We start from the raw sequence: 27,071 nt of genomic DNA, 5'->3' as shown, positions 1-27,071 counted from the left end.
TGCGTCGGACAAAGAAATACCAGGAGGTCAAATTTTCTCAAAAATAAATGAGGATTTTAAAAATGATTTTATTTTGAAAAGAAAGCATTAGCGTAGTACCTTTTCCCCAAAAATATTCAATGCGAAATCCGTAGGGATGCCACTGTTTGAAAAAATACAAATTTGTGTACATCAGAAAATGCGCCTTGAGGCATGAAACATATGTACCAAATATGCCAAAGATGTCTACAAAATTATCTCAGTTATTTTTAAAAAACTGATTATTTTTGAAAACTTTGCCACCCTGTATCTCAAAAATTAAGGCGTTTAGGACATACGTCCATAGAAAGTTTTTTTCTTAAAATGGGTCTAAGAATTACCTCCTCAGATATTAGCATGTGTTTAAGGAACACTCTGTATAGAAAAGAGAATTGAAACTTTCCATGATTTTTACCACTTTTATTTGTAAGTAACGTTACTGCAGTTTTCATTTCAAATTTCAAACTCATACATTGAACTAAAAATGATGGATTACATTAGCCCTTATATAACACCACTGTAGGTGATAATTGAGGTACTAAGCCTAATTGAGTACCTAATTTTGTTCACTTGTGACAATGTTGATATGATTTTTTTGGAAATGTGGAGGATATAAAAGCTTATAAAGGAGATCGAGCTCTCTGACACATGTCACGATAGAAGTGGCAGTAACAATTAATTATTGTTTTGTTGTCTTGTTTATTGAATCAAAAATACACGAATATTGTGCAATTGGTGTTGATATTAATTGACCTCTCAGCAAGCACTGCGTTTTGTAAACCAACCCTGCTCAACATTTTCAACCGCCCCAAACTACCAAGTATCTCATCCCGAAATATATTTTTCGCACAGAATTGAACTGAAATTGATTCAAAAGAGACAAAATCTCACAGGATGAGCTCTAAAGCTGATAATATCTACTATTAGGACCAATTTCGTTTCCAAAGAACGTAGAAAATATTCAGTGCTCTGCACAAAAGGTGTCTAAACTTTTAAATTCGAATGTGAATCTACCCTTTAAATATACGCTTTGTCCTCTGTCCCTTCGAGTCCTTTTTCGTAACTTTCGTGTTATATACGAGGTCTGGGAAATAATTTTCGTTCCCATATTACACCTGATTAATATTCCTGGTAGAATAATATTTATTTCATCGTAATTAGCGCCATTTGAATTAGTGCACGTTTGCCAACGTATCTGTGTCTGTAGAGGAAATGTGAGTGTAGGCCTACAGCACTTAGGCCACATGTGACTCATTTTACATCCTCCCGAGGTGATATCGTCCTAGGTCATTGTCCATCCTGTCCCTTAGAGGAAGGTGGACAGGTCACTCGGAGACATCTCCTTCATATCGGCAGGTAGGACATGCCTGACAGTTTCATCTTCTTGATCACACATTCTTCATAGAGGTGTGTCCACTAGCTCCATATTATGAAGGTGTTTCTTTAATTGACAGTAGAAAGTCAGAAATCCTTCTGTTAAGCGTAGATTTTTCCTGATCATCGCCAGATATTTCTTCGGCGCCAGCTTCCCTGACAAGCTGCATCATTTGATTATATCCCATCTCTTCAGAGATTGAGCATGGGAGTGACGTTTGGCTAGTTCCGCAGTTGTCGAAGTCATCAGACCGTAGATCGGTCCTGAAATTCTTAGTCCAGCCGCTACCTTGGCTAAAGAACCGGCATTGCTATTACACAGTGAAAATAAAAATCTCAAAGTGAAGAACATTATCTCGATTTGAAGAAATCTTGCTCTCATATATTCATGAAGAAATATTTTTTAAAACTGAGAATCATATTCTCTCAAGTTGAATTTGAATCATTATTTCAAATGTACTGAATAAACGCTTCTTTTGAGTAAAAAAAAATCCACCAAGATTGTGCATACATTTCGAAAGAAATAATCATATTAAATGGTGAGGTTAACCGTCAGAATTGTAGATACTGGGCAAAAGAAAATCTCCACTAGATGCGTGAGCATCATACACAATACCCTCAAAAGGTAAATGTATGGGCTGGAATTGTACGAAATCGAATCATTGGACCCTACTTTATCGAAGGATAAACGGGGCAAAGTACCTTGAGTTTTTAAGGGGGTATCTCGTACCTACTTTACGTAATTCATTTCCCAGCAGACGTAATCCTGGAGGTTTTGATGAAAGTTTATGGTTTCAACAGGATAGTGCACCTCCACATTATGCTGTAGATGTTAAAAGGTACGTAGATGAAATTTTTACGAACAGGTGGATTGGTAGACGTGGACCCACTGAATGGCCAGCGAGGTCACCAGATTTAAATCCTTTGGATTATTTTCTGTGGGGCCATCTGAAGAATGTTATTTATAAAAAGAAACCAGCAAATATTGAAGATGTACAAGTGAAAATTCGAACAGAAATAAACAATATTACGCAAGAAACCATACACAAGGTTCAACAAGAATTTGTACACCGTTTGGGTTACTGTCAAATACAGCAAGGGCTGCAGTTCGAACATTTAATATAAAGTCATGTATTCCAGCATATTCCGTCCGCTAGACAAAAAGTATTTTTGATAATATTGTTAATTTACCTAATAAAGAATGTTACGCGTTACTTTATTAGCACACACACAACTACTGTATTTTTGTCCACCCTGTACCAATTGGAATCAACATGTGATACATTTTTGGAATCTGCTCAGCTAGAGTAATCCGAAAATTGAGACAAAATGGAGGTATTCCATTTAAAAAAAAAGACGGTGACGTCATTACTCGAACGTAGTTCACCCTGTATATTAGATTATTATTTTAAAATACGGTAAATTAACATAAAAAATCGACGTGTTTCAGGATTATTCCTTAAAATGACCTGTTTAGCTAAAAATGAATTCGTTCCATATTTTACGGACACAGTGCATAAATTGGATCAATGTATTTATTCAAATATATGAACATATTCATATAACAATATGTAATTTGATTTTACTTCTTGATTTTCACACATCCCATTAGGATAAATTTTTAGAATATGACAGAAACTTCCTAGCACCAAATTGACTTTCTCAGTCAGCACTTGGCAATTTCTCAAATATTAATTCCTGGCAAGTATCATCAACTGTTCTGTGCCTTTCAGGGTCAAAATATATTGAGCAGTCCCTCTACGTTCTCATTGATTGCACGGGCAACGATGAGCATTTAGAGCCAGTGAAAAGGTTTATTCTGAATAGAAACGGTGTTCAATTGAGTTGATTTCAATTGCAAATTCGGGGTATTTAAATAGTTCTTATTTGAGACAGCTTGCTTTTTCGAGTTTTCTGTAGCAGTCAGCATTCATTTGGTGCTCTCCCTCGATTATTGAAACCCTTATGGGCTATTACATTGATTAGAATCTAATCTCGCGGAAATTGTTACGACTCCTAGCAGGTGAAAAGGAGTTTAGTTGTGGTGAATTTTTTATTTCGCTTTTGTTGGATAGTGGAAACCATGAATGAAAGGCACAGTGAGATTTGAATATTGGTTGTTTTTTTCAGAACTTATACGGTGTGACCAACTTGAAAGCGGGACACCTCCCTGAAATTTGCATCATTTCTTCGATTTCGAAGAACTTCATTTCGAATAGTAGAGCTCAAAAAACTTTGCTTTGGAAACAAGTATCGTTTTCTTTTTACAAAAACTAAGGCCCGCTGAGAATATTCTTATAGGATAAAATAAAAGAAATCGTATCAATAGTTTTTAGGAAAAATTCAAAATCACCATTGGACTGGGTACCCTCTCAAATGGTGGTATACATTTGAAACAATTGAAAAACAATATTCAAAAATTATTCTATACAGAAACAACAACAACATCCATGAAATTTTTGTTCTTTCAACAAATCCGCCATTCATTGCAATGCACTTGTTACACCTTCTTCTGATATTCAATATAACTTTTCTCAGTTGTTCTGTTGTAATTTCTGCAGCTTTTGCATTTCACGGTCTGGACTTGTCAACTTTTTACTTCACAGTACCCCAAAGAAAAATGTCTATCGGTGTCAAGTCCGGCGTACTTGGCGACCACTCAATGTTTGGACTATTTCGACCTATCTATAGATTTTCATTATCATTTTTCAGCCATTCCCTTACAAAAACTCATTTCTCAAAAAGTCTTGAAGTATAATTCAATTCAGATTACTTTCGAAGAATAACGGATCGATAATCTCATCATTTACCTCCAACAACAATAGCAACACATTTACACTCATTCAGGACGTATTACCAAGTTCAGTTTTGTATTGATAATTATAATTTGAAAACAATCTGAAACAATGTTCCTGCCAATAAAAACAACTGAAAAACTGGCGCCTAATTACTTGCTCAAGCTGGTTAATTGTGCCTGCATAAAAGAGTGTACTAATCGATGTACCAGGTCATCACTTGTTGATGACAATGATGATGCTGATATCATGATCGGTCAATTAAATGCTATCGATAGTAATCCCGATGGAAATGAAGACGACCTTAATGATTATCATGATTATCCAATAGGAGTTCAAGAATACTGTGAACCGATACTTGAAGAAGTCGAAGAGGAGGAGGTTCAAGGAACATCGCGACAAGAAAATCCAGAAGAAACTACTAAAACGATCTGAAAGATTACAAAAAAAAAATTAATTATTAAGAAACTTTCAACTGTATCAAGCATGATTTATTAGATTTCAAAATAACTTTCAGTGTGTTTTTGATTTTGTGAATTCCCTGAAAACTTGAAAAAAAAAAGTTTTTTAATAAATAACACTCGATAATTGACTAAATAATAGGGCTACAACTTTAGTGAAAGGCTTAAATTGTTAATAAATTCATAATCAACCAGATTTCGAGCATGTTTGTCATATCTGCAATAGTTTAAAAGTTATTATAATTATAAAAGCGAAGGAGCGGCATCAAGGCATCACAATATTAAGAGTATTATGAAAAACAGAAAAAAAAACACATAGCTACTTTCATTACAGAATGGAGTATTGAAAAAATGAAATAAAAAAATTATTCTGTTTGAAAAAAAATCTGTTTAAAATATGTTTTTCCGTTAATCAGCTGTCGCCTCCATACGAACGACAACTCTCAGAAGTTGAGATACTTCTGCGAGCTAAGGACTAACGAGGTCTTACCTTTTAACATGTGATTCCTAACACTGTTGCAGAAACATCCCAGCTTCAACCAGATAAATTCTCTCGAGAAAAATATCTGGAAGATTCCCTGTTGGAATCCCGTTTCCTCTTTGTTATTAATAATCAAAAACGTTAAAGAGTGAAAAATTTAATTGAAGCAATGAAAAAAAATACTTCAGATTGATTCGTATACTCATTATTCAAAGGAACATAAAAATAATTTTTCATACTTTTCAACTCTATTTGTTAAAAAAATTGTTATAAACGAATGTATTGTTTACAAGATATTTGAAATCTTTTTGAAGATATTCAAATCAGTGAAGAATATTGTTATTTTGAAAATGAAATCGTTTCTGGAAAAAAATTTTTCATTGCTTCAAAACGCATTTGTTTCATTGCTTGAAAACGCATTTGTTGATTAACGATTTTTTTAAACTTAATAAGAATATCAAGGAACGATTTTTTTGAATCATAATTTCTATTTCTCTTTGATATTCCTGTTTTTTGTAATTTATATTTTCTGTATATATTCAATAAACAATTTGTTTTATACAAATTAATTTTCACGATATATTTTTTCAAATACTACAAAAACACAAACACAACCATGTGTCATTTTTTGTGTAAAAAAATATAAAAAAATTGTTGAAAAATAGATAACACAACACATAAAGTGACACATGCATGGGTGTTTTTTAGGTAGTAATGAAAAAATATATTGTACAAATTAATTTGTTTGAAACAAATTGTTCATTGGATGAATAGAGAGAATATAAATTAAAAAAAGTTTGTTCTTCAGAATATCAAAAAGAAAGAGAAATTATCATTGAAAAAAATCGTTCTCTTTCATATTTAGTAGCAAAAAAAATTATGATCAACAAATACGTTTGTAAGCTCTAAAGAAATTTTTTTAAGAAACGAATTTATTTTGAAAATCATAATATTCATTATTGATTGAAATCTTTACAGAAAAATTCCGAATATCTTATAAACAATACATTTTTCATAACAATTTTTCAAACAAAGAGAGCTAAAAAAAGATACGAATAAATTTAAATTAAAAATTTTTTTAATCTGAAGAGAGGGAAATTTCCCCCTCTTCAAATATTTTTTTTAGAATTTCGGATATCTTTAATATTTTCCTAGATGTTTACAAAAAACTTAACCCCCCCCCCTTTGTTTTGCTAAATTGTTTATAACTTTTGCAATTTTATCAAGCCCATCTTGAAGTTTTTCTAAAAGTTGCTTGAATCGAATGAGCCCTAGATCATAATTTTCGGTGCCCTTGGACCAAAAAAAAAGATATTGTGGTCCAGACGATGAAGGCAGAACTTGCGGAAAAACAGCCACATTTGCAGAAAAAGAAAATACTGTTCCAACAAGACAACGCACCATCTCACACCTCAGCGTTTTCCATGGCGAAAATCCATAAATTGCGAAAAAGGAGAAATAAAAGTTTCTTTTTTTTTCCACTCGTATTTGTAAGTAACATTACTACAGTGTTTTATTCCACGAATTGCGGTTCAAACTGCTTGATCATCCACCTTACTCACCAGATCTAACCCCAGGCGACTTCTGTTTGTTCCTTCATCTGAAAATTGCGGCTAGAGGACGAAGATTTTCGTCAAATGAAGAGGCAATCACCCTTGTGAATAATTATTTTGCAGAGATTAACGCCGAGTACTATTTGTTCGGGTTGCAGTGAGGGGAACATCGCTGTGAGAAGTGTGCAGAGTTGAAAGGATTTATATCAATAAACTACCAGTTTTGACCAAAAATTAACACCTGAAAAAGTTCTGTCTTATGAATCATAATGAATTTCTCTCTTTATTTGGCAAAATTAAATAAAGAATTCAAAGTTATGACGACGGCTTTGGTATAGTCTGCCGCCTGACGCAAATAAATCTGAATTACGCTTTAACTTTTACCGCTGAACGGGATAAAAATTTATGTAAATCTCTAAATGAGGAAGAGAGAAACGATGAGGGAAAATAGGATTATTTCCCTTCGAATAAACGTCACAGGATTCTGAAATAGGTACTTTGGAAGGCAAATTATCAAAGCAAAATACACTTCGAATGTCTGCGGGTGAATAGCTAGATATTGGGAATATCACTCGTTCAAGCTTTCAAAATGCATAATGGCAGTGACTATCATTTTTCAGTTTTTTTTTTCTCGATAATTATTTATGGTGTCTTTTTGGTATGAAATCTTATACAATCTGAAAAATGAACAATGTTGAATCAATCGAAAATATGCTGTAATAGAGGGCGAACTTAAAATTTACTTTGTAATATAAACTACTGAAGATTTATTTGTTGTATTCATACATTTTCACTACGAATTGAATAATCAATGGTTGATGTTTCGAAAAATAATACTTTTTCGTTTTCGAAACCCAAAAAAAATCACGACTCAATTGAAAAAAAGGTAGAAGCACTAAAGCTTAAGAAGTTGAGAAAGGAAAATACAGTTACCTATCTACGGAACTTTAGCAAATTTCCGTAGCGTTCAGGAACTTGCAGTTGCATTTCAAGGAATGGTTTGAACGCGAATCATTTTTACTCAGTCTGAGTTTTGAGATATTTCGACAACACTGTCCCACATAAACTCTGTTACACTGTGAACACTTGAGCTTATGAACTCAATTGGCAAAATCTGTGGTTGGGATATGAAATTATAAGCACCCGTACTAATATATGTGGCTGGAAATACCTATTCACTATAGGTTAAACGTGGAATTATCAAGACTATTTGGTGTTTAACTTTTTTATAGAATCTTGAGTAGATTGACGTGTTGATAATCGTTTTCTCATCAACAATACAGATTTAGGGAGAAATAAAATTGGAAATATTAGACTTACTTTCCAATACCCCATAAAGAAATGATATCCGATGATGTGCGTCGATCAAAATCACACAACTTCCATAATTTCTTGAGTAGATTAACTTGGTTATAACAGTTTTTTTGTCATCTAAACAGATTTCGAAAAAGAAATTGTTGAAACAATCAGACTTATCGTTTGTTTGAAGGTGATTGACAATGTTTCGTGATGAGTTTCACTAGTTCGGACTTCCATTGTCTACTATAAAATGATTTGAAATCCCTGAAACAAGTAAAAAAGATTAATTAAAAAAGAATAGTTGAAAATAACAATTATATTAAGCAACAATAAACCTGAAATGAAATGATAGTGAAATAACCTACAAGTAAAAATATAATAATTGAAAATTAAAGGAATGAAAAAAGAAAATAATAAAAATAAAAAGTGTAGAGATTCCAAGTCACGTTAGTTCACGACGTTTCGATTGTTGGTATCTACAATCGTCATCACCCGAAGACGATTTGGATTTGGATTGGATTTGTTTAAGACAGTTAATTCACCTCAGTTACTTTGGCAATAAAGTTCAGCAATATTTCGTATTTTCTATTCTCTTTCCCGAAACAGTGAAAAATGTATTTTGAAGGCATCATGAATATTTGAAATGACGAAAACTATAGAAAATAGTGAAAACTGAACGAAAAATCCGAGCAGGGGGCGGTATACTTCTGTCAACATTTTAATCAGACACCCTGCCACCTTCATATTTTGTTATAGTGTTAACAAAAGGAAACGAAGAAATATAGCAGTGACGAAATCAAAAAACCGGCCGTCGGAGGCGGTACAAATTTACCAATATTTTTAATAGAGTCTCTGCCACTTTCATATTTCGTTATAGTGGTGACAACTGGAAATAAAAAAATATGTCAGAAATCAAATAAAAAAACCGGTCGTCGGGGGCGGTACAGATCCAGCAATATTTTTATTAGAGACTCTGCCACCTTCATATTTTGGTATTGTGTTAAGAAATAGAAATAAAGATCCATGTTAGAGGTGAAATCAAAAAACCGACCGTCGGGGGTGGTACAGATCCAGCAATATTTTTATTAGAGACTCTGCCACCTTCATATTTTGGTATAGTGTTAAGAAATGGAAATGAGGAAATATGTCAGGTTTGAAATCAAAAACCGGCCGTCGGGGGCGGTACAGATACAGCAATATTTTTATTAGAGACTCTGCCACCTTCATATTTTGGTATAGTGCTAAGAAATGGAAATGAAGAAATATGTCAGGTGTGAAATCAAAAAACCGGCCGTCAGGGGCGGTACAGATCCAGCAATATATTTATTAGAGACCCTGCCACCTTCATATTTTGGTATAGAGTTTAGAAATGGAAATGAAGAAATATGTCAGGTGCGAAATCAAAAAACCGGCCGTCGGGGGCGGTACAGGTCCAGCAATATTTTTATTAGAGACTCTGCCACCTTCATATTTTGGTATAGTGTTAAGAAATGGAAATAAAAAAATATGTCAGGTTTGAAATCAAAAAACCGGCCGTCGGGGGCGGTACAGGTCCAGCAATATTTTTATTAGAGACTCTGCCACCTTCATATTTTGGTATAGAGTTTAGAAATGGAAATGAAGAAATATGTCAGATGTGAAATCAAAAAACCGGCCGTCGGAGGCGGTACAGGTCCAGCAATATTTTTATTAGAGACTCTGCCACCTTCATATTTTGGTATAGTGTTAAGAAATGGAAATAAAAAAATATGTCAGGTTTGAAATCAAAAAACCGGCCGTCGGGGGCGGTACAGGTCCAGCAATATTTTTATTAGAGACTCTGCCACCTTCATATTTTGGTATAGAGTTTAGAAATGGAAATGAAGAAATATGTCAGGTGCGAAATCAAAAAACCGGCCGTCGGGGGCGGTACAGGTCCAGCAATATTTTTATTAGAGACTCTGCCACCTTCATATTTTGGTATAGAGTTTAGAAATGGAAATGAAGAAATATGTCAGATGTGAAATCAAAAAACCGGCCGTCGGAGGCGGTACAGGTCCAGCAATATTTTTATTAGAGACTCTGCCACCTTCATATTTTGGTATAGTGTTAAGAAATGGAAATAAAAAAATATGTCAGGTTTGAAATCAAAAAACCGGCCGTCGGGGGCGGTACAGGTCCAGCAATATTTTTATTAGAGACTCTGCCACCTTCATATTTTGGTATAGAGTTTAGAAATGGAAATGAAGAAATATGTCAGGTGCGAAATCAAAAAACCGGCCGTCGGGGGCGGTACAGGTCCAGCAATATTTTTATTAGAGACTCTGACACCTTCATATTTTGGTATAGAGTTTAGAAATGGAAATGAAGAAATATGTCAGGTGCGAAATCAAAAAACCGGCCGTCAGGGGCGGTACAGATCCAGCAATATATTTATTAGAGACCCTGCCACCTTCATATTTTGGTATAGTGTTAAGAAATGGAAATAAAAAAATATGTCAGGTTTGAAATCAAAAAACCGGCCGTCGGGGGCGGTACAGGTCCAGCAATATTTTTATTAGAGACTCTGCCACCTTCATATTTTGGTATAGAGTTTAGAAATGGAAATGAAGAAATATGTCAGGTGCGAAATCAAAAAACCGGCCGTCGGGGGCGGTACAGGTCCAGCAATATTTTTATTAGAGACTCTGCCACCTTCATATTTTGGTATAGTGTTAAGAAATGGAAATAAAAAAATATGTCAGGTTTGAAATCAAAAAACCGGCCGTCGGGGGCGGTACAGGTCCAGCAATATTTTTATTAGAGACTCTGCCACCTTCATATTTTGGTATAGAGTTTAGAAATGGAAATGAAGAAATATGTCAGGTGCGAAATCAAAAAACCGGCCGTCGGGGGCGGTACAGGTCCAGCAATATTTTTATTAGAGACTCTGCCACGTTCATATTCTGGTATAGTGTTAAGAAATGGAAATGAAGAAATATGTCAGGTTTGAAATCAAAAAACCGGCCGTCGGGGGCGGTACAGATCCAGCAATATTTTTATTAGAGACTCTGCCACCTTCATATTTTGGTATAGTGCTAAGAAATGGAAATGAAGAAATATGTCAGGTTTGAAATCAAAAAACCGGCCGTCGGGGGCGGTACAGGTCCAGCAATATTTTTATTAGAGACTCTGCCACCTTCATATTTTGGTATAGTGTCAAGAAATGGAAATGAAGAACCTAAGCAATATTTCACGTCTAATATTTTCGAAAACTGTAACGTCGATATTTCTTCAAATATTTATTATTCTCTGCCGTATATCCAATAGTGGAGCAAGTTCAGTTTCGTACAACTTTTGTGCTTCAAATAGCCCCATAAGAAAATCAAAAGGTTTCAAATCTGGTCAGCAAGCCCTCTAATCACCAAAATTGTCGAAGCGAATCCTAATGAATTCGATATGAATATTGTATTCCAACAAGATGGCGCACCACAACTTCAGACAAGCAAGAAACCATTCAGATATCAATTTCCTCGGTCGTTGGGTTGGTAGTCGAGGTCCTACGGAACGAGAGAACCCTCTCTCCAGATTTGACACCTTTGGAGTTTTTTATGGGGCTGTTTCAAGCGCAAAATTGTACGAAACTAAATCTGCTTCGATATTAGATACACGGCAGAGAATAATGAATATTTGTAGAAATATCGATGTTGCAGTTTTAGAAAAAATTGGACGTGAAATATCGATTAGGCTGTTCTTATGTCAAAAAGTTCAAGACAACCGTTTCGAACATTTTCTCAAGAGAAGTCAGCTTATTTCGTCAATTTATGAAGTTGAACATCGATGTATTCAAGTAATTATTAAATGTGCCGCCATTTTGTAGTAGGTGAAAATAGTGATAAATGATTTGAATTTTATTCATATTGATTTTTTGATATCATATTGTGATATAGAGTTCAGTTTGTATTGTTATTGATTAATTATGTTTTTTTGATGTGTATGTCAAATGGTTTTAGATATAGATTTTTAAGATATTTTGTGTTTTGAGATTGTTTTGTTGTAAAATTTAGTTTGCGTTGACTTTGATTTATGATATAATTGCATTTTTTAGGATATGATTTACGTTTTGTTTTTTTTTTGAGATTTTAATAAGTAATATATTTCAGTTTGCATTGCCATTCATTGTTTATAATTTTGTATTTATTTTGCATGTGCCGGTTTTGATTTTCTATCTGCCATTTCTCTTTATACTTAATCAATAAACTACAACAAAATATGAAAGTGATTGGGGTTCTAACGAAAGTATTGCTGGATCTGTACCACCGCCGACGAACGGTTTTTTGATTTCACCTCGGCCATATTTCTTTATGTCCAGCTGTGACTACTATACCAAAATATGGTCTCTAATAAAAATATTGCTGGATCTGTACCGCCCCCGACGGCCGGTTTTTTGATTTCGCACCTGACATATTTCTTCATTTCCATTTCTAAACTCTATACCGAAATATGAAGGTGGCAGAGTCTCTAATAAAAATATTGCTGGATCTGTACCGCCCCGACGGCCGCTTTTTTTATTTCACACCTGACATATTTCTTCATTTCCATTTTTTAACTCTATACCAAAATATGAAGGTGGCAGAGTCTCTAATAAAAATATTGCTGGATCTGTACCGCCCCCGACGACCGGTTTTTTTATTTGATTTCTGACATATTTTTTTATTTCCAGTTGTCACCACTATAACAAAATATGAAGGTGGCAGATTGTCTGATTAAAATCAGACAGACAGACAGACAGACAGTATACCGCCCCCTGCTCGGATTTTTCGTTTAGTTTTCACTATTTTCTATAGTTTCCGTCATTTCAAATATTCATGATGCCTTCAAAATACATTTTTCACTGTTTCGGGAAAGAGAATAGAAAATACGAAATATTGCTGAACTTTATTGCCAAAGTAACCGAGGTAGTTAATTCTTCACTTTGCCACAATATCTTCAAACTGGAAGGGAAGCAATATTCTTACTCATTCGTATTACATTTTAAAAAATCATTTTTTCGAAATCTGTATGGATGGAAGAAAAAAAAACGCATTCAACAACATTGATCTACTTGAGAAGTTGTGAGATTATGATGAACGCAAAACATCGGGTTTTGATTCTACGAGGAGTATTGGAAAGTATAAATCTGACATTTTCAATAGTTTTTTCCAGGAATCTGTATCGGTGACAAGATAACAGTTCGCATTACGTTGATCCACCCAAGATTCAATAAGAGTTGTGTGATTTTCATGAACGCACATCTCCTGGTTCCAATTCTACAGGAATCTCAAAAAATGAGTCTGATTGTTTCAACAATTTTTTTTTCTAAATCCGTTTGGGTGACAAGAAAATTAGTATCACTATGTTAATCTACCCGAGATTCCATAAGACTATTTCGATTTTCATGCACACACATCATCTGTTTCCAATTCTACAAGGGGTTTTAAAAATTTAGTCTGATTGTTGCAACAATTTTTTTTTTGAAATCTGTATGGGTGACAAGAAAACGGTTTTCACTATGTTGATATTCCCAAGATTCTATAACAGTTTTGTGATTTTTATGTACGCACATCATCTGGTTCCAATTCTACAAGGCGTTTTAAATAAAAAGTGAGTCTGATTGTTTCAACATTTTTTCCTGGAAATCTGTATGGGTGACAAGATAACTATTATTATTACCTACATTAATCTACCCGAGATTCCATAAGATTTGTTCGATTTTTATACACGCACGTCATCTGATTTCATTTCAACAATGGGTTTAAAAAGTTAGTTTGATCATTCCAACAATTTTATTCTCGAAATCTGTATGGGTGACGAGAAAATGGTTTTCATTATGTTGATCTACCCAAGAAACTATGGAAGTTGAATGATTTTGATGAACGCACATCATCGGGTATCATTTCTACATGGGGTATTGGAAAGTAAGTCTGATATTTCCAATATTGAATTTCACTAGTTCGGACTTCCATTGTCTATTATATAAAATGATTTGAAATCCCTGAAACAAATAAAAAAAAGAGTTGATTCAGGAGAAAATTCAAAGAAACCGCATACATGTTGTCCAACAACGTATTCAGCCAAGCCAGCGTAGAAATACGCAACATATGGAAACCCATCATCAAGCGAAAAATGGCCAACTTCCGCCAAAACGGTCATCTCCCCCGGAACCAGTGAAGCGGAAAATGGAAAGCGGGGATAAGTGAAAGTACTCGAACGACCTACAAATAGTCATCTCTCGGAGGAATCAGTCCAGTCATCACCCGAAGACGATTGTCGATACTAACAATCGAAACGTCGTGAACTAACGTGACTTGGAATCTCTCCATTTTTTATTTTTATTTTCTTTTTTCATTTCTTTATTTTAATTTATTCAATTGTTCTATTTTTACTTGTATTTCATTTCACTATTATTTCATTTCAGGTTTATTTTGGTTAATATAATTGTTATTTTCAGCCATTCATTTTCAATTCTTCTTTTTTATTCGTTTCAGGGATTTCAAATCATTTTATATAATAGACAATGGAAGTCCGAACTAGTAAAATTCATCATGAAACATTGTCAATCACCTTCAAACAAATTTCCGAAATTATTCGTCCCTAAATCTGTATTGTTAATGAGAAAAAGGTTATCAACGCGTCAATCTACTCAAGATTCTATAAAAAAGTTATACACCAGAGAGTCTTAATAATTCCACGTTCAACCTATAGCGAATATGTATTTCCAGCCGCAGATATCAGTACGGGTGCTAATAATTTTGTATTTTCCTAATAATTTCGTATTTTCCTCTACGTCAGCATGTGTGGCCAGAAATCTGTGGATAACTTCATGCCAATATGGACTCAAGATTTCTCCGTCTCGTCCACTTCATCTTTGGCATTGAAAAAGAAATCAGATAACTTAGCATATGGTTCGAATGCCACTTCCACATTGTTTTTTTTTTCTGAAAAAACCCGCGATTGTCTTTGTTCTTTTACCAAAATATGGTAGAGATACAAATTTCTTGATTTCTGGTTGTTTGATCTGAGAGTATATGGATTTGTAGGTAAATTTGAGGCGTTGTTTTCTGACTAACTTCTGGATTGTGTCTGCGTTGAAACCATTAATATGTCCTATCTAGATACTTATGATGCACTGTTTGGAACATTTGGTGTAGTAATGAATATCACTGGGGTTTTTTCCCAACACCAAATCGCTATTTTTAACACTTCGACACGTATTTCGATCACCAAGTGATCATCTTCAAGAGGAACATGGGTTTACTGATTACTACTTAAGGACACATTGCAAAAATGAATTCAGATAGGCGATATTGTGAAATTTGTCACGTATTGTATTTCTTATTCTCAGTCAATATACAGGGTCCTGCAACAGTGGCGCGGTGTTCCATATCTCTATTTAGGAAACAGATAAAAATCTAAATTTTTATAATATTACCTTATTACTCGAGCTCGACAAAATAAAAATATTGGCGGTCACACAGGGTGTTCAATTTTTTCTGGGCGGATCCCAACTGAGTTTTTTCAAATGGCAACCTATATTTTTTATTATTTTTTCGGTTTCTACATAGAAAATGAAAGATACTTTATGTATATTGCCAAAAAATGTTGCAGAAAATATATAAAAATGAAATTAAAATAACACGCTCGGATCACCCATACAATACTAGGAGACAAAAACATAGTGTTGTGGTTCCGAAATGTATCAAAACAGTGGGACAGAGACACTGCAGCTATCTGGGTCCAAAAACTTGGGATTTACTACCTAAAACCATAAAAACTAGTCAAAACTACATTAAGTTCAAAAAACAAGTAAAAAATTGGCTAAATAGTTATGACAGAGATATATCCCAAAAAATTATTTTACTGTAAAAAGTGCAAAAATTCAAACCTGTTATAATTTATAAGTTTTAACAAATTGTTTGTTATATTCAAAAGACAATGACATATATCTCTAATAAGAATCTAGATGTGACTTTCTACCGACTGTGATATTTATTTCATGTGATACCTTGCATAAAACTGTTAACCATCTATTGGCGATATTTAGATAATTTGTAATGTGATATATGTATATTATGTTTCACTGAGATTTCAAACCGATCGTGTTATTCACTTGATCTGGATGCGACGCTTTTACCGATTCGACTGTGATATTTAAATCATATAATATCTTGCATGAAACTGACACCCAATCATTGTGATATTTTAAATATTGTATTATGTGCTACATGAATGTTTTTTTTGTCATTTTTTTGAATCTTTTCTGGAGGCTATATCACGCACAAGGAGCAATCTTGCGATTGTTTCTTCAGTGATGCCATTGTTTATTTATGCATCTCTCAAGCACTACTGATATATTCAATATTGTAATTTTTTGATAAATAAACATTATTATTATTATTATATCTTCACTTCGAAAATATTGACGGTTTTCGAGATATCTAGCATGACAGGTTTTTTTTTCCAATATTCGTCACTCAGAATATTTGAAATTATGAAGTTGTGCCAAGTCCAATTGTATTTATTTTTTGGTCAAATATTCTACAGTGGTAACTCTCTCGAACGATGTATCTAAAGTCGACCTGTGATATACAGGGTATGAAAAACCGCTTGCCACATATTGTAAACAAAAATTTGCAGAATCTTCCTTACAAATAAAACATAAAACACCCTGTATATTATTTATCCATAAGGAGCGTCAACAAATTTCATTGAGTATTCCCTATGGCTAGGCTCAATAGTTTTTCTTATAAAATCATTTTTTTTTTTGGAAAAATGGTCGTTCTTCCTATTTCTATGCCATAAACTCGATGAAAGACTTTTTTCAAAGCGAAATCCATAACGACTGATAAGAATGTACGAAAAATATCTTGTTTCAATTTTGTACATTATAGCGTGTCCTATAGTTTTTCTTATTTTTTATTTATTTTTTCTAAAAATGACAAATGAGATAAATATTATGTTTATAACACATTTATTCTCTAAATAGAACACCGTGAAATTTCTTCATTTGATGCATAGTTTTTGTCCAAGCTTCTCCTTAAAATATCGCCCCAAAATAAAATAGTGGACCAATCTTCAGATTTGAATTCTGTTTTTGATGGATTCCGTGATGTAATTGTGGCTCAAACGACTGAATTCCAGGAACGTGACTCAGGTATTTATTTTTTTGTAAATTCCAACGAGATTGAGTAGTAATATTTATTTTTTTTTTGTAATTTAGATTGGACTTGTGAGAAAATACTATTTCTCGAAGTCAATATTAATGAATACAGTCCACTGGGAGGACTGTGAAGCTAACTGAATGCATTGAATGGAGAAAAGCTGCCGTGAATGTTCGTAACGAAGATCAACACTGTTTTGCTTGGGCTATAACATCAGCATTATATCCTGCAAATGGTAGAGTGTCCGAAGTTACATCATATCCACATTTTTCCAGTGTTTTAGATGTCCCAGGTATGGATTTTCCGGTTAAAGTTAATAATAAGAGTATTGAAAGATTTGAAGATAGTAATGATATTTCAATTAATGTTTACGGTATAGAAAGTAAATTTGATAAGGGTAAAGTATGATGTGATTGGTCCATTACGATACTCACAGAGAAGTCTTCGGAGACATGTCAATTTGTTACTTATAACTGATGGCTTCGGTAATAGTCACTATTGTTGGATCAAAGATCTTTCAAGATTAGTTTCTAGTCAACTATCAGCTCATGATCACAAAAAATATTTTTGTGATGGATGTTTGATATATTTTTCCAGCGAGAGATTGCTTTTACGTCATAAGATAAATGATTGTAATTTCGTTAGTACAACAACACCAACCACCAATTTTAAGATCAATAAATATGGTCAGATGGTTGCGGAAAATGAATTATTGTTTCAAAATTTTGAGAGACAAATGAGGGTACCATTTGTAGTATATGCTGATTTTGAATCAGTACTTGAACCGATTCACGTGAATGAGCCAAATCCCGAAAGTTCATACACGATTAAAACATTCAAACATGCTCCATATTCATTTGCTTGTCTGTTCATATAATGATGATTTGTCAAAATTTGTTACATATAGGGGTGTAGATGCAGCTCAGAAATTTGTGAGAAGCATTGAAGATGATTTGAAAAAGATATATGAAAATCATCTCAGATACCCTATACCAATGGATGCTCAAACCCTCGAAGAAGAGGAACAATTTGCTGCAGCCGGAACTTGATGGTGAAGTCAAAGTTAGAGATCATTGTCATGTTACAGGAAAGAAAAGATCACATGCCGCTCATTCCAAATGTAATTTGAATTTCAAAATCCCTAACTTTGTACCTATTATTTTCCACAATTTAAGCGGCTATGATTGCCATTTATTCATAAAAGAATTGTATAGGAATAAATAGAAAGTTGATGTCATCCCACAAACAAAAGAGAAATACATATCTTCCACTAAGCATCTCTTCACACACACATATATCGATAAAGACGGTAAGGTTAAGAAGAAATATCTCAAAATGAGATTTATCGATAGTTATAAATTTATGACTAATTCGTTGGAGAAGTTGGGTGCTAATTTGACCTCTGATCAATGTTTGGAGATGCATAAACATTTCCCACGAATTGAGAAATTCAATTTGATGAAGCACAAAGGTGTATTTCCATATAGCTCCGTTGATGACATTGACAAATTGAATTATCCATCACTTCCAACAAAAAATCAGTTTTATGACAAACTCATTTGTGAACATATATCAGAAAATGATTATGATAGGGCTAGAAATGTGTGGAATTTATTCGAGTGTCAGAATTTGGGTGAATACTCTGATTTGTATTTGAAGTCGGATGTATTGCTATTATGTGATATTTTTGAAATCGTTCGCACCAGAAGTTTGGAGATTTATAATTTACATCCAGCACATTATCACACTGCACCTGGATTATCTTGGGATGCTATGTTGAAGTATACGAATATTGAATTGGAATTACTAACTGACATTGATATGATTCACTTTTTACAAAAAGGTATACGAGGTGGAATTAGTCAGTGTAGTGAGAGGAAACATATAGCAAATAATAAATTTTTACCAAATTATAATCCCAATGAACCTTCCACATTCATTATATATTTAGATGCAACGAATCTATACAGTCATAGCATGTCATAACCTCTACCAACAAGTGAATTTACATGGTTGACACCTAATGAAATTCTTAACCTTGATGTGATGAATGTGAGTTCTGATAGTCCGTATGGGTATGTGTTTGAAGTGGACATTCATCATCCACAAGAGTTGCATGATGAACATTCTGATCTTCCATTTTTAGTTGAAAAATTAATACCACCTCGTACACAGTCGAAAATTCCCAAATCAATTCTAAATTTGAATGATAAAAGAAAATATATTGTTCATTATAGAAATCTACAGCAAGCCATCAAAAATGGTTTGATTGTTATGAATACACATAGAGTATTGAAATTCAAACAATCACGTTGGATGAAAACCTATAAAGATCTTAATACTTAAATGCGTAATAGGTCTAACAACAAATCTGTTGAAGATTTCTATAAACTAATGAATAATGCGGTATATGGAAAGACAATGGAGAATGTAGATAACAGAATTGATGTTAGACTCATTACATATTGGGAAAATATAAAAAAAAATATAGGTGCCAGCACTCTCATATCCAGACCGAATTACACAAATTGTTCAATTTTCACAGAAAATTTCGTTACCATTCAATTGGGTGAAGTCAAAGTCCATTATGATAAACCATTGTATTTGGGATTTTCTATATTAGAATTATCAAAAACAGTCATGTACGACTTTTTCTATGGAGGCACCAAACAACTGTTTGGTGGAAATGTCTCTTTACTGTACACAGATAACGACTCACTCATTTTGAAAGTAAATACAGAAAATTTTTATGAATTCATGAAAACTAACATAAGTAGGTTTGATACATCCAATCACAGTATAATTAACCAATTCAATATTCCAGTAACAAGTTCAATCTTGGGTAACTTCAAAGACGAATTTCCGAATGATCCAATCATGAGCTTTTATGGTACAGGTGCAAAAGCGTACTATATGAAATCTGTTGATGGTGAAGTTAAGAAAGCTAAAGGGGTGAAACGATCAGTTGTAAAGAATGAATTGACATGTGACGATTACCAAAAAATCGTGGAACATGGTGGTATGTTATTCAGAATGATGAATTCATTTAGAAGCGTGTTGCATGATATGTATACTGAATTGAAGAATAAAGTTGCCTTATCATATCACGACGATAAACGATTTATCATTCCGAATACTACCTACACTCTTCCTTGGGGTCATAATGATATTGAATTTTATCTAAACGATCCGAATGATAACATTCGGTGGATAACTAATATTATTCGAGAATCACAAACTCAGGAGAGTCCACTGGATCAATTGATCAATTTATCATCTGCCGAGATCAATAATTGAAATTCTATTCAATTCCGGAAAATCCAATATTGATATTCAACATAAAGTCGATGATAATTGAAAATCTATTGCAACAGTTGTATCGCCAACAGCATATGCAGGAATAACTTCTGTGAAGAATGATAATTATCTTCAGAATCACGATGAAAAAAAACCAGTTAGTAATGAAATTTTGAAAACCGCCAAATCAACAAATTACGTTCTTACCCCTGTTAGCTACCACTTACGACATTTTTGTACTGACAAATATTGGGCGTCTTGTCAAAATGAAGCTACTCACGGAAAATTAGCTTGTTAGTAATAAATAACGAAAAAGGGCTAGGGATCCCGGACTAGTCCGACAGCTGTGAAATTTGTACACGTGTCTTTTGAAGGTTAGGGTTAACTGGAAATCATATGAATTCAATACTAGCAGCGCCATCTATGTGTTAGCCTACGAACTTTTGAGTCCACGGAGTATATACTCGTGATCTATACAACACTGAAGTTTTGTTTTCAAGGAATTCGCTTCAATCAATATCATTTCCGTAAACCACGTCAAAGTGATGTTATCGCTTATCTTTCTGCTTATTTCGTCTGCTACTACGGCAGACGCAAGCAATATTTCGGAGTGTCAAGAACGAATTAGTGGAATCATTTCATAATCAGTCAAGGCGTGTTTGGAAAATTATTGAATAAAAAAAAACTAGAAATTTCAATTAGTATTTATATTTCAATATATTTCTCTGAATACACCTTCATTATATCTCTATTATAAGATAACAGTTTATTATTATGAATCTGATACGATACTCAACAGATTTGATTGTAGTCACTTTGATGACGATTTTAAAATTATTTTTGTACTATTGATGAAACACAATTAATTACATGAAAATGGCGAATACATATCTACCAATTATCCGTTATATAGTTAATAAGCTTTGATTTGAATTAGAGATTCATGTTAAAATATGATCGAATAAATATATTTCATGTGACAGAATTACCATCCGCTCCGAAACATAAGACTTTGTTAGTGTGATGAATGAACATGATAAAAAATCACACACAGAGATCGAAAAGTGTCTGAGTCGAAGAAACATCATCAGCGAGTCAAAGTACTTTTGATGAGTCCGAAACATTCAAAAAATTTATCTATATACATCCTTCCCTTGAATGTTTTCACAGTTGGAAATGAAAAACAATTTTTCTTCGAGACAGAAGTTTTCGTATTCTGTGCAAAATAAAATTGAAGTCGAAAATATAGACCAGTGCTGAAGCCTTTAAAAAAAGGCAAAAAGTAAAAAAAAATAATGTAAAATGAAACCCACTGGAAAAGGAAGATAATACAACAAAAATTTAAAAAAATACGATCGATTTGAGGTCGAGAAATGGGAAGGGGGTGAGTTTTTGAGGATAAAAATCGGTTTATCTCGATTTTCGGCAAAAGTACAAGTCATATGGAAAAAAGTCTACAACTTTTGTATTCACACTTTTTTCACGTAACTTCAAAATTCATGTGAAAAATTCAAACAATTTGGTTTTTTGGTTGAAGATGGTTGACAATGTTTCATGGTGCACTTCATTTCTTTATTACATGAAATAGAGACAGTACAGAATAAATTTTCAAGAATATTGTATTATAGAATATACCGATCGTGGCCTGACTAAAATTGGATCAACCAATTTTAGAAATTAATTCAAAATAATATCCTTGGACCAGAGAAGAAATCCTATCTCCTAAACTCTAAAGTCTTTCATGCAGTAATTATTAATCACATTCTGGACAGCTCCTTATGGAATGTGATGGATTTTTCGATATTTCCAATATTTTTATTGTGGATTAAGTAAAAGCTCCTTCAATTCACCGGGAATAGATTGATACATATTATGCTTATACTTTAAGTTCGTAGTTCAATTATTACACCTTAAGTATTATGTATAGTAGTTAACCATGTAATAGGGCAGTCCTGGCCAGTTTGTTCGAAATCAAATAAGTGAATAAATAATTTATTTCGGACCTCCATTGTCTAATATGATATAAAGTGATTTGAAATCTCTCGAAATCACCTGAAGATGGAATGTGGATATGAACAGTCGAAATTTAAATTTTCATTTCTCGTTTATTGTTCAATTCACCAATTGTTGCTTGCATTTTATTTCATTGTGATTTCACTTGTTATGCTCGATATAATTGTTATTTTTTTAGCTAATATTTTCAACTTTATTGATTCTTTCGAGAATTTCAAATCATTTTATATCATATCAGACAATGGAAGTTCGAACTAATGAAATGCAATTTGGTTGTTTATTTTTATTTTTTACAAAACATTTTCACGAAATTTAGTGAAAGCTTTTTATGTACCAAATACCCTGTAATTTTTTGGATTTGGAATATTTGAATTCCCACCTTTTTTCGATTTAATATTGAAAAAGCACGTGTCAAAATTTCTGCTTTTAAAAAAAACCGGTGGGTTTTTTGTTCGTTGAAATCTCTACTTTCTGATGATGTAAAAAATACTTTACTATTGTAATCATTTTCACGAAATGCAAAAAAAACTAAAACTCGAATCCCATTTTTTCTAACCGTTATGTAAAATTTTGACCTACTTAACAAAATTAACACTTTAATTACTCGTATAACGGGAGATTACATGTTACTTGAATCAATTAAATTCAAATAATCATGACATTTATTTTCTTAGGCCAGGTTCCGGAAGTGTGAAAGACCAATTTTTCATGTCTAATAGTTTCAAATATGAATCTATTCAAAAATATCGTTGCTTTTCTAGATTGTTTTTCAGGTTCCGATTCAACATCTGGATTTGCCGGAAAAGCAAAGAAAAGTATCGTAAATACATTATTAGTCGCTGAAAATTTGTCAAATTTGACTAATATTTTTGATAAAAAAGATGCAAACAAAGAAGATAAAGAAAAATAATGGATTAAAATTACTTGTAAGTGTAAAAATGATAATACAACACTGAATCAATTTGGCAAAAATTAAATTATCTTTCATATTGGCAAATCTCCCACCCACAGCAGGAGCAGCAGAACAACATTGTTACAGGGCATATTATAAGCTTCAAACTTGGTTGGGTAACGAACTGACAGCAATAGATTGGGGCTTGATGCAACATCAACGTGACATTAAGCCCATATTTACAGGAAAACATGGTTTGAAATGCACAAATTTATGCTCAAATTTTCATGACTCTGAAAAATGCTCCAATGTGGAAAAAAAGCCTACGAAGAAGTTGATGATTCAGGTGAAATTGTCAACGAAGAAGCAATGCAGGCTGGAAATAATATCGGAGACAAAGACGGTGATGTTCTTGAGGATTTCGAAGATCTGCTAGAATCGAAAAGGTTTGTCGAGTCTAATGACGAAGGAATGCATCAAAGAGACAAAAGCTAATGTATTGAAAACTATTATAATGAATGGATAACATAATCAGTAAAAAATATCTGACTCCAAGAGTACGATTCACAGGTATGGGGATTCATATATTATTAGATTTTTATGAAAAAATGTAATTAAAATTCAATAAACTAGCTTTTTCACTAAAAAAATGTAGCAGTCACATTTTTCAGATGAAATTCCTTTTAAATCCAATCTTTAATATATTGAACAACTATTTTCTCGTTTTTTTTGCAATCTCAAAGTTTTACGGAATTTTAATTTATTTGTTCATGAATGTTACATGGAATCTTACGTTATACAAGTAATTAAAGTGTTAATTGCATTAAATTCCTCAAAACTGAACATAATGTTTGACAACATTTTTAGGATTCGAGTTTTTTTTCATTTTTTTTGCGTTTCAGAGAACATTTACCACAGTAACGTATATTTTTTATACTATCAGAAAGTAGCAACAGAGGATACATACATGGAAGATATCAATACTAGTTTTTTCTTGTATGAAACGTGTTTTTAATCAAAGCGTTCGCAGAAGTTATCAAGGAATTGTGGTCAGAAGATTCATCTGATAGAGTAATTAACACAGTCTACTTCAAAAGTCAGATTCAAAGATTTGCCCCTCGATTCATGGGTCCATGTCCATCAAGGACCACGAATTCCTTCGATATCTTCTAGAAGGTTTACATGAGGACCTCAACAGAATTATTGAGAAACCTGAACCAATCTTAACGGAGATTGACGAAAAATTGAGCGACAGCGGAAAAACACAAGAGTCCTGGCTGAGATATTTGAATATGAACTACTCTAAAATTGTAGACAATTTCATTGGTCAATTAAAATCCACTATGAAGTTCATACACTGTAACCTTCGATCCTTTCTGGGACTTGTCCCTTCCTTATACCACAAAGAACTGGCCATTGCTTGGATTCCTCCACAAGAGAGGAAGCTCTGGATGGAGATGAAAAACCAACGTGTCCGAGGTGCAAGCAAAGAAGAAGAAGTCCCTATCAATCTATAAATTTCCACGTGTTTTAGAAATTCATTTGGAAAAATTCTCTCCAACTGAAAGATTCAGAGGCAGATTAAATGTTTCCATTGATTTTTCTTCAGATGGATTAGATATGAGCAATTATGCAGCAGACAATGTGGCTCCTTGCCGTTACAATCTATATGCACTTTCGAATCACTTACAACAGGCATTACACAGCATATCACAGACACCCATATAGTGGCACGTGGCACGAATATAATGATTCACACGTGTCCCCAATTTCACCAAAATCGTTTGTGAGTGATGAGACATATGTCCTCTTTTATGAACGGAAGGGAACGAAACAACAAATTGAGGTGATATTTTTCTCTTCTTCCTTTTTATTATAAACTCAGTTCTCTGCATTGATTTGTATTTCATGATTGTACCAAATTTCATTATGTATTGTAATATAATTCGTTTAATCAGAAAGTAGAGATTTCAGATAATAAAATGCTCACCTACTTTTTTAAAAAAGCAGATATTTTGACACGTGAATTTTCGATTGAAAATTAAGGTGCTTTTTCGAAAATAAATTCCAAATCCAAAAAATCACAGGGTGTTTGGTACATGAAAAGGTGACGTTTCACGAAATTTCGTGGAAAAACAAATTTTTGATAAAGAAAGATAAAAATGAAAAACCATAAACTTGGTTATTTCATTCTTTCACATAAATTTTGAGGTTTGGTAAAAAAAGTGTGTATACAAAAGTTATAGTTATTTTTATTACCTACAACTTTGCTATTTCACTTGTAGTTTGATAAAGAAAACGGGATAAACCGATTTTTACTCTTAAAAACTCACCCCCTTCCACTCCCCGACCTCAAATCGACCATAATTCATTGTTCTTTTCATTCTTGTTATATTCTCTTCTTTCTCCAGTATGTTTCATCCTACTATAATTTTTTTTGGTTTCGAAAAGTATCGATCCTGGTCTACATAATAGAAACTCTACTGATACCTTCACAATACCTGAATTTGATTGGTAGAATGTGTTGATTTTTGTTAATTTTTCATAACAAAAACACTAACAAGGTCAGTAGAATCCTTGAACATCATTATGTGCCGTGAAAAATGCTAATATTCATAATATTGAGAGCACTTCACCAAGAAATCAAAACAAATTTTAAAACAAAATGGAAATATAGAAGTCGTCAGGCACACTTAGTGTTATTAATTATATACAAGATGATGAGAACACAAATGCATTACCAAAAATATCGTGAAAATAACCTACAAATTTTATCAAATAACAGGACTAGGAATTAAAATTTTATGACTGGGAAATGTGTTTTCAATAATCTACGCTCATTTAGTATTTCGAAGACACTGAATAACAATTTTGATATAAATTAGATTGTGATGTGATATTTTCATCCTCCTCCTTTTGAATTATTTCTATACAATATTGGGTTTGATTCCAGTCGATGTCAATACTTTATTGAGGAAATTGACGATCGCTGTGGCTGGTTGTTCTGGTTCCAGCTCGGCGAAGAGATGGCACTGGTTGTCTGGATTACTGACATTTGGTTTTCTTGCTACGAAGCCGAAGATCCGACTGAAAATCGAAAATAATTATTCTATGACTGTACGATCAGAATTATACAAAACTATATCTAAATCATATAGTAAACTGAGAACTTCAAAATGAGATTAAATCGAATAGATAGATAGATAGATATATATTGGCTACGTTATATACATGAAATTTTTGTAGCAAGTCAAATAGGAACATATTCACACTCTTGTTCTTGAAAAATTCATGTAAAAATACCCACACACACATATATACACATATACATACACATATTCATACACACATATATACATGTATATAGAAACAAACACTGTCGTAAAACAACTAAAACTAATACTTAAAAAATATACAAGTCATTTCAAAAGTTCAGTAGTTGGCGTACTCATATATTCGTCAATCAAATAAAAACAGTTTTGTATTAATAAATTTTTTATTGTCGCTTTAAAGTTTGCTGGTCCTAGTTTCTTAATTTCCGCTGGTAGTTTATTATATATATCCAAATCGAGCGAATTTTTTTTTGATATTCCTAGTCTAAACCTCCTATTCAATAGAGAATCGCCATGCCTAGTGTTATAATTATGGTTTGAACTATTTGTGGAAAAAGTGTGGCAATTTTTATGGATCTCTAATAAACATTGAAATATAAATATAGAGGGAACTGTCA

The 27,071-nt window shown here is 33.1% G+C and overlaps 1 protein-coding gene across 22 annotated transcripts in view; it reads right to left on the bottom strand.

Moving 5' to 3' along the window:
* Positions 1-21,128: 21,128 nt before the first annotated feature.
* by (focal adhesion protein tensin) overlaps positions 21,129-27,071 on the bottom strand; it is a 687,936-nt gene continuing 681,993 nt past the window's right edge. For all 22 annotated transcript variants that reach the window (XM_074176604.1, XM_074176595.1, XM_074176594.1 and 19 more), the window contains one exon: positions 21,129-26,428. In XM_074176604.1, the coding sequence (XP_074032705.1) occupies positions 26,269-26,428 (160 nt within the window). In that variant the 3' untranslated portion in view covers positions 21,129-26,268. The remainder of the gene's footprint in view (positions 26,429-27,071) is intronic.

Source organism: Leptinotarsa decemlineata, unplaced genomic scaffold (assembly GCF_025532065.1).
Source record: "Leptinotarsa decemlineata unplaced genomic scaffold, Ldec_3_MD MMD2_tig00001973_RagTag_RagTag, whole genome shotgun sequence".
Classification (NCBI taxonomy): Eukaryota; Metazoa; Arthropoda; class Insecta; order Coleoptera; family Chrysomelidae; genus Leptinotarsa; species Leptinotarsa decemlineata.
The sequence above is the reverse complement of the archived record's forward strand: the minus strand, read 5'-3'. Positions and strand labels throughout refer to the sequence as shown.